The sequence below is a fragment of the Zerene cesonia genome, chromosome 2 (genome assembly GCF_012273895.1).
Source record: "Zerene cesonia ecotype Mississippi chromosome 2, Zerene_cesonia_1.1, whole genome shotgun sequence".
NCBI classification, from domain to species: Eukaryota; Metazoa; Arthropoda; class Insecta; order Lepidoptera; family Pieridae; genus Zerene; species Zerene cesonia.
The window spans coordinates 2,929,408-2,942,127 of NC_052103.1; the positions used below are offsets into that span (position 1 = coordinate 2,929,408).

The following is a 12,720-nucleotide window of genomic DNA, read 5'->3' on the forward strand; positions in this document are numbered from 1 at the left end:
CATTGCATGCCACCGCACAGTTTACTGCTCCTAGTTCTAACTCCGTTGCGTATTCCATGAGTGCGCACAATCCTTCCTCATATACTAATCCTGTACCAGCTTCCTTTGGGCTTTCTAATACTCATCAAGTCACGTTCACAAATCCAGTAACGGCACCCCTTGTTAATAATATTAACCAAATCTCTAGCACTCTAGCAGGACTGCAATCAAACCTTCAAAATTTATCTGGCAATGTATCTGGAATGACTTTGGGTAGTTCGTTAGGTGGAACTGCGATAACGGGAACAATGGCAGGAGGAGGTCTGCCCAGTTGTTTGAATAATGTACCGACAAGCTTATCAAGTGGACTAACAAGTACTCTTGCGGGCATACAATCAAGTCTAACTGGTGCACTTGGTAATACATTGAGTAATCTTACTGGTGGCACTCAAATTGGGGGACTGAATACAAATCTTACGAGCACAAGTGTATATGGAACTGGAACGGGTACTTATACAAATCCTCTTCTAACTAGTGGCTTAGGAACCAATACAATGAATATTAAACTTAAACCCATGGATGAAATTGACCTGGGATTAGGTAGATATGGAACTAATAATCCAGCTATGATAAGGGCAGTCACTCCGGTAACTCCTCATCAACCAAGCTGGAGTTTAGGATTAGATAGCCAATTTCCAGATAGATTAGGAGGTTTAGAATCGAGTCTATATCATGACAGAGGTCCGAGAAATATGAGACTTTTACCAAATAATATGTTAGATATGGATGGTAAGTTTTTTAGTGCATATAGTATAGTTGTGGTATTTCTATTTTATTAAAGATTATGTCTTATTACTTTGGTTATTCTATTATAGTTCGTAATACACATTATATGAATGGTGGTGGACCCACAGAAGCTCAAGTTGATATGTTGGATATCCCAGGCAAGGGCCGTTGCTGTGTTTACATCGCTAGATTCTCTTATGATCCTCCTGAGTATGTATCAATTTATAATAGTGAGATATAATGTTTAGCAAATGATTGATGTGACTTAATATTTTAGTATCGAAAGTGCGGAAGGGGAACTGTCGATTTGTTCTGGAGATTATCTATTGGTTTGGGGTCCACCGGATCCAAATGCGACTATGCTCGACGCTGAATTATTAGACGGTCGCCGGGGACTAGTACCTTCAAATTTTGTTCAAAGACTGGTTGGAGACGATCTTTTAGAATTTCATCAGGTAACAATATATTTATTGTATCGTGTATATATATTATTTTATGTAGGCAGGTAATAATCAACAAGATGATGGTAATTTAAATAACCTAATTGTAGGCTGTCGTGGCGACGTTACGAGATGCAGATGAAACTGCTACGACTGCTGTGAGTGATCTCTCTCTTAGTCGTGACGTGGCTCGCCTAAGTGAAGTTGCAGATGTTACTGACGGATCTGAAGATGACGACAATGGTAAGGTTTTGATAAATAAATTTTCTTAATTTTCATATTTATCACATTCGATTGAATTTTATAATCATATTATAGCGTAGAGCTGATAGATTAATAACAATAGCTTTTAATATAAATTTTATTCATTAGAGGTATTTTAGTTTTACTAAAGAGTAATAATTAGACATAAGAACTCTTAATTTATTCTTGAATTAAAAAGAGGAGTACCGTATATATACCGTAGCAGCAAGGGAATACGTAGAAATTTAAATAATAATTTTTATAATACCCTTATTTCAAAATAGTGGTCATAGTGGGTATCCAATGAAGAGTATACCTTTAAACTTAAAGTGTATGATCCCTGAGCTTAACCTAATATATACCAAGTATGATACTGATTATAATTAATCATCACCAGTTCAAAGGTTTACTTATTAGAGGATGCCCGTATAGTTAAGCCTTTGTCCTTTCCTTCCCCTTATCCCTTTGTATCGGACTTCGCTGCACGCTTCATCGCATATCACTCGCACTTCGCCTGCCTGGCTACACTCCCACACGCGGTTGCCCTCGGACCTGAACAGCCAAGCTGTTTTTCTCGTCACTAGTTCCTGCCCCGCGCCAGCTTACTCTCGAGAGGCAGTTGAACAAGTCCGTGCTGATTGGTTGGACGGCGCCAGAGGGAGTGCAACAGGCGAACATAGAAAGCTACCACGTCTACGTCGATGGCGTCTTGAAGACAACAGTCAAAGCTACAGAGCGTACGCGGGCCTTAGTAGAAGGAGTAGATTCTAATCGGGTAAGCTACTTTAACTTTAAACATTTGAAATGTTTTAATATGTTATATCATGAATATACATAGAGTGTTTGGAAGAGTATGACCTTGAGGAATACTTGTTTTATTTAAAAAAAAAAATAATAATTAATGTTTTAATTGTATCCGACAGTAGAATTTTATATCTTTATGAGATAAAATACATTTTGAAACAGTCACTAATTATGTTATTATACAGCACATACATGCCAACGTCTATAAAAAATAATAAATTTACAGCCGCATCGAATTAGCGTTCGATCTGTGACGGTGACAAGGCGCACATCACGAGATGCAGCTTGCACTATGGTCATTGGGCGCGACACAGCTAACATGGGTCCGACGTGTGTCCGGGCCAGTGGTGTTACCTGCTCGCAGGCTGTGATTTCATGGCTCCCAGCAAATTCCAATCACCAACATGTAGTTTGTGTAAACAATGTTGAAGTGAGTTTTACAATTTTATTTTCCCATTCTCCTTGGATATTAAAGCATTTCTGAAGATTGTGTCAAGCTTATTACGAAATAGATAATCCGACAGACGTTGTTCTAACGTCGGTCACAGAGCAAAGATACAGCAAAGAATACCATGCGTTTGATTGCGTAAAAGAATGCCACAGGTTAACAATGACAAAAATACATTATGAAAGAGACATGAAACGCAGAACCACGAGTTGATGATTTGCAATCTCTCACAACACAAGTAGTATTTACCAGATTAACAACGTATATTATATCACTTTTAATTACGATAAACAATAATTAATATATAAGGTACCTTCTAATATTCCCTAAATAGTGTCCCGGGCTGCTTGAAATGACATGTATGTAAACTAATCCAAGCGTCTATGTTTATATTACATTATTATTAGACTGTGCTGCGGGTGAAATGTCAAACGGATGATAAAGGGAGAACAGTTAGATTAGTTTTTTAAAATATTTCATAAACATCGTAAATTAAATATTTAAAAAATCACAGTCGTTCAGGAGTGACCAAGAAAAACAGGGAGGGACCCATTTTGACATAGATATGAATATACGATATATGTTTAATATAATATATTGTAGGTCAACCTTACCGCCGAATGTTCGTTTTCAAATATAGTTATATTTTATAGGTTCGAACTGTGAAGCCAGGTGTATACCGTCATACCATCACCGGCCTATCACCAAGCACCCAATATCGAGTAACAGTAAGAGCTAAGCATTTGAGAGCCGGGCCTCCATCAGGAATACCCATTGAAGAAGCGCCAGGGGCATATACAGACTTTAGAACTCTGCCAAAAGGTCTTCCAGATCCTCCAAACGAAATAATGGTAATTTCTTTTAAATAGACGGATAGCATGATGTGGATCGAGCATGCTTTTGTCGGAGTTTTTTCACATTCCACACTCAAACTTCCCGATCACTGAAGCATACTACTTACAATTTATATTGTTTTTTATTAATGTTATTAATAAATAAATAGGTATGTTATGTAATGAAACTATTAAATGAATAGATTAACCTTTGTGTGAAATTTGTTTAACTAAATTAAAGTACAAAGTAGGAGAGAGTTTAGAAATGTAAATACGAGGGACATACCGTATTTAAATGTTTGAAAATAGCAGACGCACCTGAGACTTATAGCTTTCTGAAATTCACGAAGTGTGTGATATACCCTACCTTTTACTCTTTCACATAACATACACACCCCGTCCCAAGTCACAACCTCAAAGCACGAGGCACAATGGGTATCTCGAAGAAGTCGCGTCAATCGCAACCATAAATCCAGCGTCAGGAGAAATTTATATTGACGTCGCTCACTTCGTTGTTAGCTTAGCGTACCCTGTGTGATGTCGATTCCTCCCTCAATGTGGCTTATTAGTATCTCTGACACATTTGTCGTAAACCAATTGGCCTTAAGATGTTTGCTGGATTGTTGGTGGTGATTGGTGCGGTGTCGCAGGTGGAAGCTGGGCCCCAAGACGGTACACTGCTTGTGACGTGGCAGCCAGTGCTTCGCCCACCCGCTTCAGGGCCTGTCACTGGATATGCTGTTTATGCGGACGGGAAGAAGGTGACCGACGTAGACTCGCCGACCGGCGATCACGCTCTCATCGATATTGGCAAACTGCTCGGCCTCAATCCTAAATGCGTCACCGTAAGTTTCTGTTTAGCTTAGTGTGGCTGTTCAAGCGCTAACTAGCATTAAAGTATACGCTTCATACGATTACAAACACACATGTATAAATAAAGCACAAAAGCAGATGCCAATACATAAACCAAGAAATTTGAACACTTTCATGGTCTTTAAATTTATTTTTTATTCATTACAGGTTCGTACTAAATCTCGTGACAGCCAGTCAAGCGATAGCCAACCAACGCCTATTCCTCCGGCAGTTCTTCGAGGTGTCGTGTCCAGAGTTCCGAGAGGTCCCCCAGGTCAAGTTCCTAACCAACCAGCTCAAGGTTATCGAATGCAGCGCCCTCAGGCTTATCAGCAGCAACAACAAGTGATAGAACATGACGAAAACCTTTCTGACAAAGAAATATTCCCAACGGCTAATAGGCACGATCAACAAACAGCTCAGGTGACAATCTATTTTTATATTTTAAAAGAATTTTCCATTATTAATATGATTTATATTTTTAAACCTTTCATAAATCTATTTTATTTAAACATTTAAATTAATGGATACACCATTTCATTTATTTTAATATATTATAGTGTGATTTTTTATGTAATATTGATGAACAGCAATAAGCATTGCTACTAATTATTTATAATTTTTGCGCCATAAATTTTGAAATATCCCGTAAAAATTTCATACATAGTATTTTATTTTTTATAGAGTTTAATTACCATTTTATCAAAATGTTTTTGGCACAGCTCTATGTACTTTATTTAGTTTGCAGATCAGTGTTGTCTATAATATGTGTGTTTCGAATATCATTTCATGTTATTTACTTAATTAATGTTTTGTCATGTTGATCTGTGTAATTATTTGAGCTTCTTTATTGTTGAATTTCATTAATAATAAATTTCTGTGTTAGCTATCATTGTAAATTAAATGTCATTTGCTCTTTTACGACGTGACGAGCAATTTGATTTGAGTGATTCTTTGTTATTCGTTACATTAATATCCAGAGAAACTGTTTCAACTGTACAAATTGCTGGTCACATGACATCAGTGTTGCAAATTGCACTCTTTATACTAATCTTCTGTGATTCTGTCGCTGATACCTTCTTGACGTCAAGTAGCTAAGTGCCGGTCGAACAAGCCGCTAGGTACCAACACGCGTGCCATTGTGTATAGCTGTGCACTCGGCTCGAAGCGTTCAAAATTAACTTGCATACCTACTGCTTGCGACTAGATCAGTAGTCTCTAGTGCTATTGGCCGATACCCGACAACGCACGACACCAACAATACCTGTATACTAAGAACAGATAAAGAGCTTGTACTTTGTGACACAGACCCGTTCATCAAGCTCATCTTATGTCATACCACCTAAAGTTAAACTTGCCTCTTTCTCTCACATAACTGTTATACACCTTTTCGTAGCCCACGAGCGGATTCGGCACAGGCCTTCTAAAGAGTATATTCGACAAAATAACCCCTTCGGTAAGGAATTTTACACGTTTTTTTATTTATATCTTTTATATTTATTTCTATAATATTCTTATAACACCCATTTTTGTTTAGCGTTCTACAATTTTTTTGGGAGTGTGTTTTTTTTTAGTTCTTAGTTGATTTTTATTGTTTTTTCACAGTGTGCCCGTTTTTATTATAGAATCATTATATAAGTATTTTATTATACAAAGTAGTCATCTTACAAATAATACATGATAAAAGTTTTCTTTGAGTATGCTTTTATATAATTATGGTAGAAAAAACTATAACCGTAGCAGAAAATTAACGTTATAGCTGTTTACATACAACGTACTTTCTTAATCAAAGTATAATCACAACACTGATAATATATATTTAACATAGAAAAGTACCCATAGCTTTATATTAGGTATAATAATAATACAAATATATGCTAACAGGAAAAGGACAGCTTTCTATATTATAGACTTACATAGATTTGAAAATATATAGCTTAAACAATTTAGATCCTATGATAGTTTATTGTTACTCATACCAAACAAATCATAAGTCATTAAACCGATTATCACTTGAACACGCAAAACATCGATCATAAATCGACCGCACATGAATTGACGCTGACAGAAATTTTAACAAAGGTTATATTTCTGAACAAAGGAACGCTTCCACGGCAGCGAACTTTCATATCGATTTCAGCTTCTCTACAATACAATGCAGTTTCACTCGCTCTACCTGCCTCATGCCGCCGCCTCTTCTTATTCTTCTTTCACTTTCATTTAAATTATATGCTTGGCAATATTTAATGTCAAATTCTGATTCATAAATAGGAATCTAAGCATTGACTTCATCATGTTCACTACATTATAAAATTTCGAATCATGTTTTTTTTTTTCTAAATTCTTGAATGACCATGTGGTAAATATCAGCAATCGGGGATACCAGCCATCGAAATCACTAAAGAAGGTGCTGTGGAGCAGGTCAGCGAAGACGACGAAACCTCGCGGCGCCGTCAGCAGGTCTGCGCTCTCTTCTTGCCATCGATGTGCTCTTCATGTGCTAACACTTTCACTTTGCTGTCTTTTCTAATTGTGTGTCGATTAATCACGATTTCCAATTATCGTTGTCTGTGTACATCTTCACGTCTTTGTCTGATACACTACACAACCACGTCCAACACTGTCCAATATTTTATAATGTCTCACTACCGCAAGCCAACATTCGAAGTTTTAGGAAAATAACATCCCCGACAAAAGCACTCGAAACAACACTATATCATCATTAAAGCATGCGCAGCGTGTTTGTATGACTGTCCTTGCATGCTGTCTTGGCTTAGATTCTTAAGTGATTTTTCTGCCCTTTCCGTGACTATTATCGTTTATGAGATTATGGATTAACATTGTTAAGCTTTTCGAAATAAAATACGAGACTTTGAAACATTCTTTATCCGCATCTAAAGCTGAACCACTTTTGGGAACACCCTCTGCTATGGACGATTTGATTTTCAATATAAAAGCTGCACGCAGGCTTTCGTTGTGCATGGGGGTTGACTAGTGTCAACGGAATGTCTTGTTATAAAGAAGAAGGTAAACTTTTATTGCTTTGTTATGCATACTGCCAGGTAAAATATATGGCTACAAGCTTGATGAATTGCTGATGGCTTTGTTATGGAAAATCTAACCTTATTAATGTATTGGTTCGTACGGACGTCAGCAGCAGCCGTCCCAACCTGCACAAGCGTCGCAGCAGCCTTCGGGTCAGCCGTACCCGAATACACAAGCCTTCCATGGCACGCAGCAACCCCCCTTTCAACAGGGCGCCCAGTTCCCAAGTAACCAATCTAACACCTACCCCGGGCAGCCACAGCAGTATCAAAACCAACCTCCGAGGAATCATCATGAGAGAGGACGCCCTCCTAATCCACATCAGGTAATGACACTCAAACTTTAAATATCCACTAATGAATGAACCTATAAAATTATCAAACTTCAAATTATGTGCACAGTATAAAGACAAATAAATTTAAATATTTATTTATTTAAATAAAGTAATTCCATTCGATTCAGATTCAATTTAATAATCTTTTAAATGATAATTATCTATTGATTTATATTACGTTATATCCATGTTTTGCCATTCATTCATTCATTCAATCATTCATTACAGTTACAGCAACAAGTACAACAAGGTGCTATGCCGCAATATGGTTCTAGAGGAGTACCTCCAGCTGGGCCGCGAGGTCCACCGCCGGGAGGTCGCCCTCCGCCTCAGGGCCATCCACAATCCAAAAGAAGCCGCTATTTCATCGCACTGTTTGATTACGATCCAGCAACAATGAGTCCCAACCCAGAGAGTTGTGATGAAGAACTGCCATTTAGTGAAGGAGACACAATAAAAGTATGTTATTTCTAACACATTGCTATGACCATGAAGGGGATGTTAAATTGATCTCAATAAATATATTATGTAGGTAACCTAACAGACACTGTCTTTGCACGATCTGTCAACTTGTGAAATTTGGTTTATTAGTTTCTTAAGATTTTGCAGAAATTTCTCGAGGTTCTGTTTCATAAGATCTTCATAATGGCAATAATGAATACAAAAAAAATGATACCGTTATCAAAAGAAAAATAGATTCCTAGACTTTTAAATAGATTGGAATTCAAACAAATCTATTATTTAATTGCAGGTGTGGGGTGATAAGGACGCCGACGGTTTTTATTGGGGCGAGTGTAGAGGTCGTAGAGGTTATGTCCCTCACAACATGGTTGTTGAAGTGTCCGAGCAAGAAGCAACCGGGCAAGTGTCGGCGAAACCGAGAGATCGGTGGACTGATGCATACGCAAACCAGCCGGTGAGACGCATGATTGCACTATATGACTACGACCCACAGGAACTCAGTCCTAATGTTGACGCTGATGTAAGTCGTTTATTACTTGTATGTATTTGTTTCTTTAGCCAGAAACTGTATACTTAAAATCCTAACTGCATATTGGTTTTTAAAAAAAGAATGTATGTTGTATTGAAGTATATAATTGTACATGATTACAGGCAGAGCTAAGTTTTCAAACTGGTCAGATTATACATGTTTACGGTGATATGGACGATGATGGTTTTTACATGGCAGAAATTGACGGTGTTAGGGGTCTGGTGCCAAGTAATTTCCTCACAGAAGCCAATGATCAGTATGCGCCAGCGGGACCAAGTAATCAAGGTAATTATTTGAATGTTTTACTATACATTTTTAACATAACAGAATAGATAGAAAAGTAACAGAAATCATTTGATGAATATTTAGAATACCTATTATTTTATCAATAATTATTAACAAAACACCGAAAGCTTTAAAAAAAAAAGTATTATAAATATCGGTTCATCTAATCGAAAGTTCTGAGGCAACAAATACAAAAAAGTACAGTCCAATTGAGAACCTTCTCCTTTTTTTGGAGTCGGTTCAAAATAGTAAGTTTCTCCATCCCAAAAAAATCTTTATTCGACTGTTCTGACGCGATGAACTATCGTTGTACCAACACCTTCGCAGGAATACACAATTTTAAGTATACGCGAACGAAGCCGCGTTTGGAAAGCTAGTTATATAATTTATTGCTATATATTGCCAAGTGTTACACAGAATTAAAATTGTTACAATTTCTGTTAGCTGAAACAATTTCCGTTAATTCCAGGGCCGCCGGGTGGTCGAGGGATGGGCCCCAGCACCAGTGCCCCTGGGGTGGGCCCGGGCCGAGGCCGAGGCGTCCCCTCGGGTCCTGGGGCGCGTGGCCCTCCCCCACCCCCCAGAGACAATGTTGTACCCGCACAAAGAAATCAACATCGGAAAACAGGTATACATTTACACCAAATTATCTTGTACTGTACTGTGTAGAGCCGCGAAGGCTTTTCGATATTCGCTGTTATAGTAAATCTCTTTGTTAGAGAAATTTAATTTATAATGACGTAGGTAAGTCCGGCTGACGATCAGGGTTAATTCTGATCACTAAGAGCTTTGAGTGTTTCATGTTTGCACCTTGGACTTGCTATGTGACTACTGATCCGCCTAGCTATTTCACTCTGGTTACCTCTATCATCTCTCCCGTACACTTTCTAGCGATTGCAAAAGGACTCGCTTGGCGAGTTTTGTAAAAGAGAAATCCTTAAACCCTTTTATCACTCAACTATTGAAATCTTTGACCCTGATAATGTAGCGTCACCTTGAAACTTTTCCTGCCCTTCCTTATCATTTAGATATTGCATAAATTCGAAGTAACTTGTACTCCTACACATAAACCCCGTTTCCGTTCCCAAGATTAAATATAATACGCGAGTCCGGTTGCAATCTACGGAGCACAAAGACTCTTGGTGTACACTTTGCTGAATAACACTATCTTGGATTACACAGTCACAGACATCGTTAACTTTTGTATAAACACGAGGGTACCTAGAGACAATTACACGATACCTTCACTATGACAAAAATCAGAGAGGGCAACTTTATTTTGTTTCTGCGTTCTCTATCGTCTTCCTATTCTGTTTTTGTTTTATCACAACTTTGTTTTGTTGAGATGTGTCACGGCACGCAGGGTAGGCCGGTCAAATACACGCAACATAGAAATGCACAGATTCCAGATGTGCGTGATGTGTGATCCAAGATTTACGTGGTTGTCTGTGGTCACTATATATGTTGTGTGTATTGTCTGTTTGCTAGATGCCTGCCCTCTTCCCCCTTCTCAGTTAGACCACAACACAAGCGCCAGTAATCAAGAACAGGCGAACGCTCAGGTAAACATTGCCGTTTATAACGTTTGACCCACGACAATTTCGATATGCAACGTTAGCCTCTTTATTTTTGACCACTATCATATCTTTAGATTTATTATTTACACTGTTTACTTTTCCTTCTTTTAGTTATTATATCTTGTGTTTCATCTACGCCCAGTAGAAAGGGTGACGTAACCGAAAAGCATTTTGGCTCACAAATCTAAACGATCCATTGAAGCTATTTACACATTATTAGATTTCATATCATAACTGGAGCATATCATACGAAACTAGAACAAACAACACAGTGGTTTACTTCACTTACATTTGATAAAAGCTGTCTACTTCCCATCAACATTCACTAACGTCAACAGACAGTTAGGCTTGTGAATGTGGTCCCTTATTAGACGAATACATTATTTAATTATAATCTAGTTTTATGATAACATATCTGTTTAATATACCTCTGTTTAATTACCTGTAGTATGTACTCGTCTAATATCCGGAATTGATCTAAATGCTTTTGTGATTTTTTAGCATGAATAGGCTTTTTTAACATGCATTCATTCAAATCGATGTTTAGATTTATCCGAATGTGAAGTTAAGTATGTTTTATTAATTTGTTTGGTAAACTATCCAGCTTTTGTATGGCAATGCATGTTATTAATTCTATATACTTATAAAGATATTTTTAATGCATGACGAATTTGTGATTATTTCAGTGAAATTATTTATTAAACTTAAAACTTTATAATATTTATGTATGATTGTTTCATAACGATTATTTCAACTTTATAAAATAACAAAAATGTTATTTATGTAATAATATAAATCTACGAAAAGTACATTCATTAAAATCAAACCATAGCACCCATTTGGGCGTTTCCATTGAAAGCTTGATTCAGTTCGCTATATATAATATTTCAAGACCATATCATAATATATTGTACGCATTTTCAATTAACCATTATCTCAGATCGTTCAATCATTGTAGAAGCTATCAGTCAGCTAGAAAGATCGGATTGTAGGATATTTGAACCATATTGTGCTTGAATAATATAGCAGGCGAGGGGGAAAGGCGTGAACGCACAGCCACCAGCGACCACGACCGCCCGCACGACCGCTGGTAACGTGGGCACGCCCACTCAGTCGCCCGGCTCGGCGGCCACGCTCGCCATGCCGCCCGTGGGCACCACGACCGCGGTCAGCACGTCCCCAGCGCGCCGCGGTGGCCCCACCGTCGTGCCCGCACCCACCGCTCAACCACTTCAGCAGCAACAGCAGCAGCAGCAGCAACAGCAGCAACAGCAACAACCACCCACATCACAACCGAACCTCATGCAAAAGTTCTCCGAAATGACCGCCCCCGGCGGTGATATTCTTAGCAAGGGTAAGGAACTCATCTTTATGAAATTCGGTCTCGGCGGCAAATAATGTCGGCGGTACGGCCTATAGGGCCCTAAATTTACCATTTCACTCGCATCGCTCTCTGCGATCATTTCTGATCCTCATAGCTGATAAAATCCTCAGAAAAGGAAGGATCTACTGCTGTGTTTGTCCGGAAAATGACTCGGCTCTATGCGTCGAACTTCTTATTGTAATCCATTTATATCCGTTACATAAATGTATTGTAATAAATGATGTATATAATTAATAATGAATTCAATAAACGCACAGTTTAGTGAATATTCAAATGTTAGTGCAGTCTCGATATAACGCACGGTTGGAGTTAAAACCCTGAATTAGTCGTATCGTAATGTTTTCTATCTCTTGAACCTCTGCCCGTCTGTTAGATTAGACTTTAAGTATTTTGATTGTTTAAAAAAGCCGTTCTGTATAGTTATAACGCTTACACTTAAACATTTTGTATTAATAATGTAGTCTGGTGAAAAACGAGTTATAAGTACTGTTTTGAATATTGTATAGGGCGGCTTTTTTCTTTGTATAGTTTATTCCGTTTTGTATTTAGACCTGAAAAATCTGTTTAAGAAAATCTTTTCTAAGTGTTTCGTGACTTTTCATTAACGTTCGTGGCTTAGAGGCCACGTGTCCACTTTACGTTTTCTATCGCTAGGTGTGTATTTCCTTATTAAGTATAGAAATTAGATGTTTCAAAACTATAACTTTGTTCAATAAAAT

At 37.8% G+C, this 12,720-nt stretch overlaps 1 protein-coding gene across 1 annotated transcript in view; it reads left to right on the forward strand.

The window, feature by feature from the left end:
• LOC119835463 (RIMS-binding protein 2) overlaps window positions 1–12,720 on the forward strand; it is a 26,364-nt gene extending 13,644 nt beyond the window's left edge. The window contains exons 5-22 of the mRNA XM_038360293.1: window positions 8–768; window positions 855–975; window positions 1,043–1,220; window positions 1,316–1,448; window positions 2,033–2,223; window positions 2,479–2,682; window positions 3,354–3,551; window positions 4,184–4,378; window positions 4,554–4,808; window positions 5,782–5,841; window positions 6,756–6,845; window positions 7,540–7,755; window positions 7,993–8,223; window positions 8,516–8,746; window positions 8,878–9,040; window positions 9,510–9,668; window positions 10,529–10,602; window positions 11,644–12,720. Coding sequence (XP_038216221.1) covers window positions 8–768; window positions 855–975; window positions 1,043–1,220; window positions 1,316–1,448; window positions 2,033–2,223; window positions 2,479–2,682; window positions 3,354–3,551; window positions 4,184–4,378; window positions 4,554–4,808; window positions 5,782–5,841; window positions 6,756–6,845; window positions 7,540–7,755; window positions 7,993–8,223; window positions 8,516–8,746; window positions 8,878–9,040; window positions 9,510–9,668; window positions 10,529–10,602; window positions 11,644–12,015 — 3,832 coding nt within the window. The 3' untranslated portion in view covers window positions 12,016–12,720. The remainder of the gene's footprint in view (window positions 1–7; window positions 769–854; window positions 976–1,042; window positions 1,221–1,315; window positions 1,449–2,032; window positions 2,224–2,478; window positions 2,683–3,353; window positions 3,552–4,183; window positions 4,379–4,553; window positions 4,809–5,781; window positions 5,842–6,755; window positions 6,846–7,539; window positions 7,756–7,992; window positions 8,224–8,515; window positions 8,747–8,877; window positions 9,041–9,509; window positions 9,669–10,528; window positions 10,603–11,643) is intronic.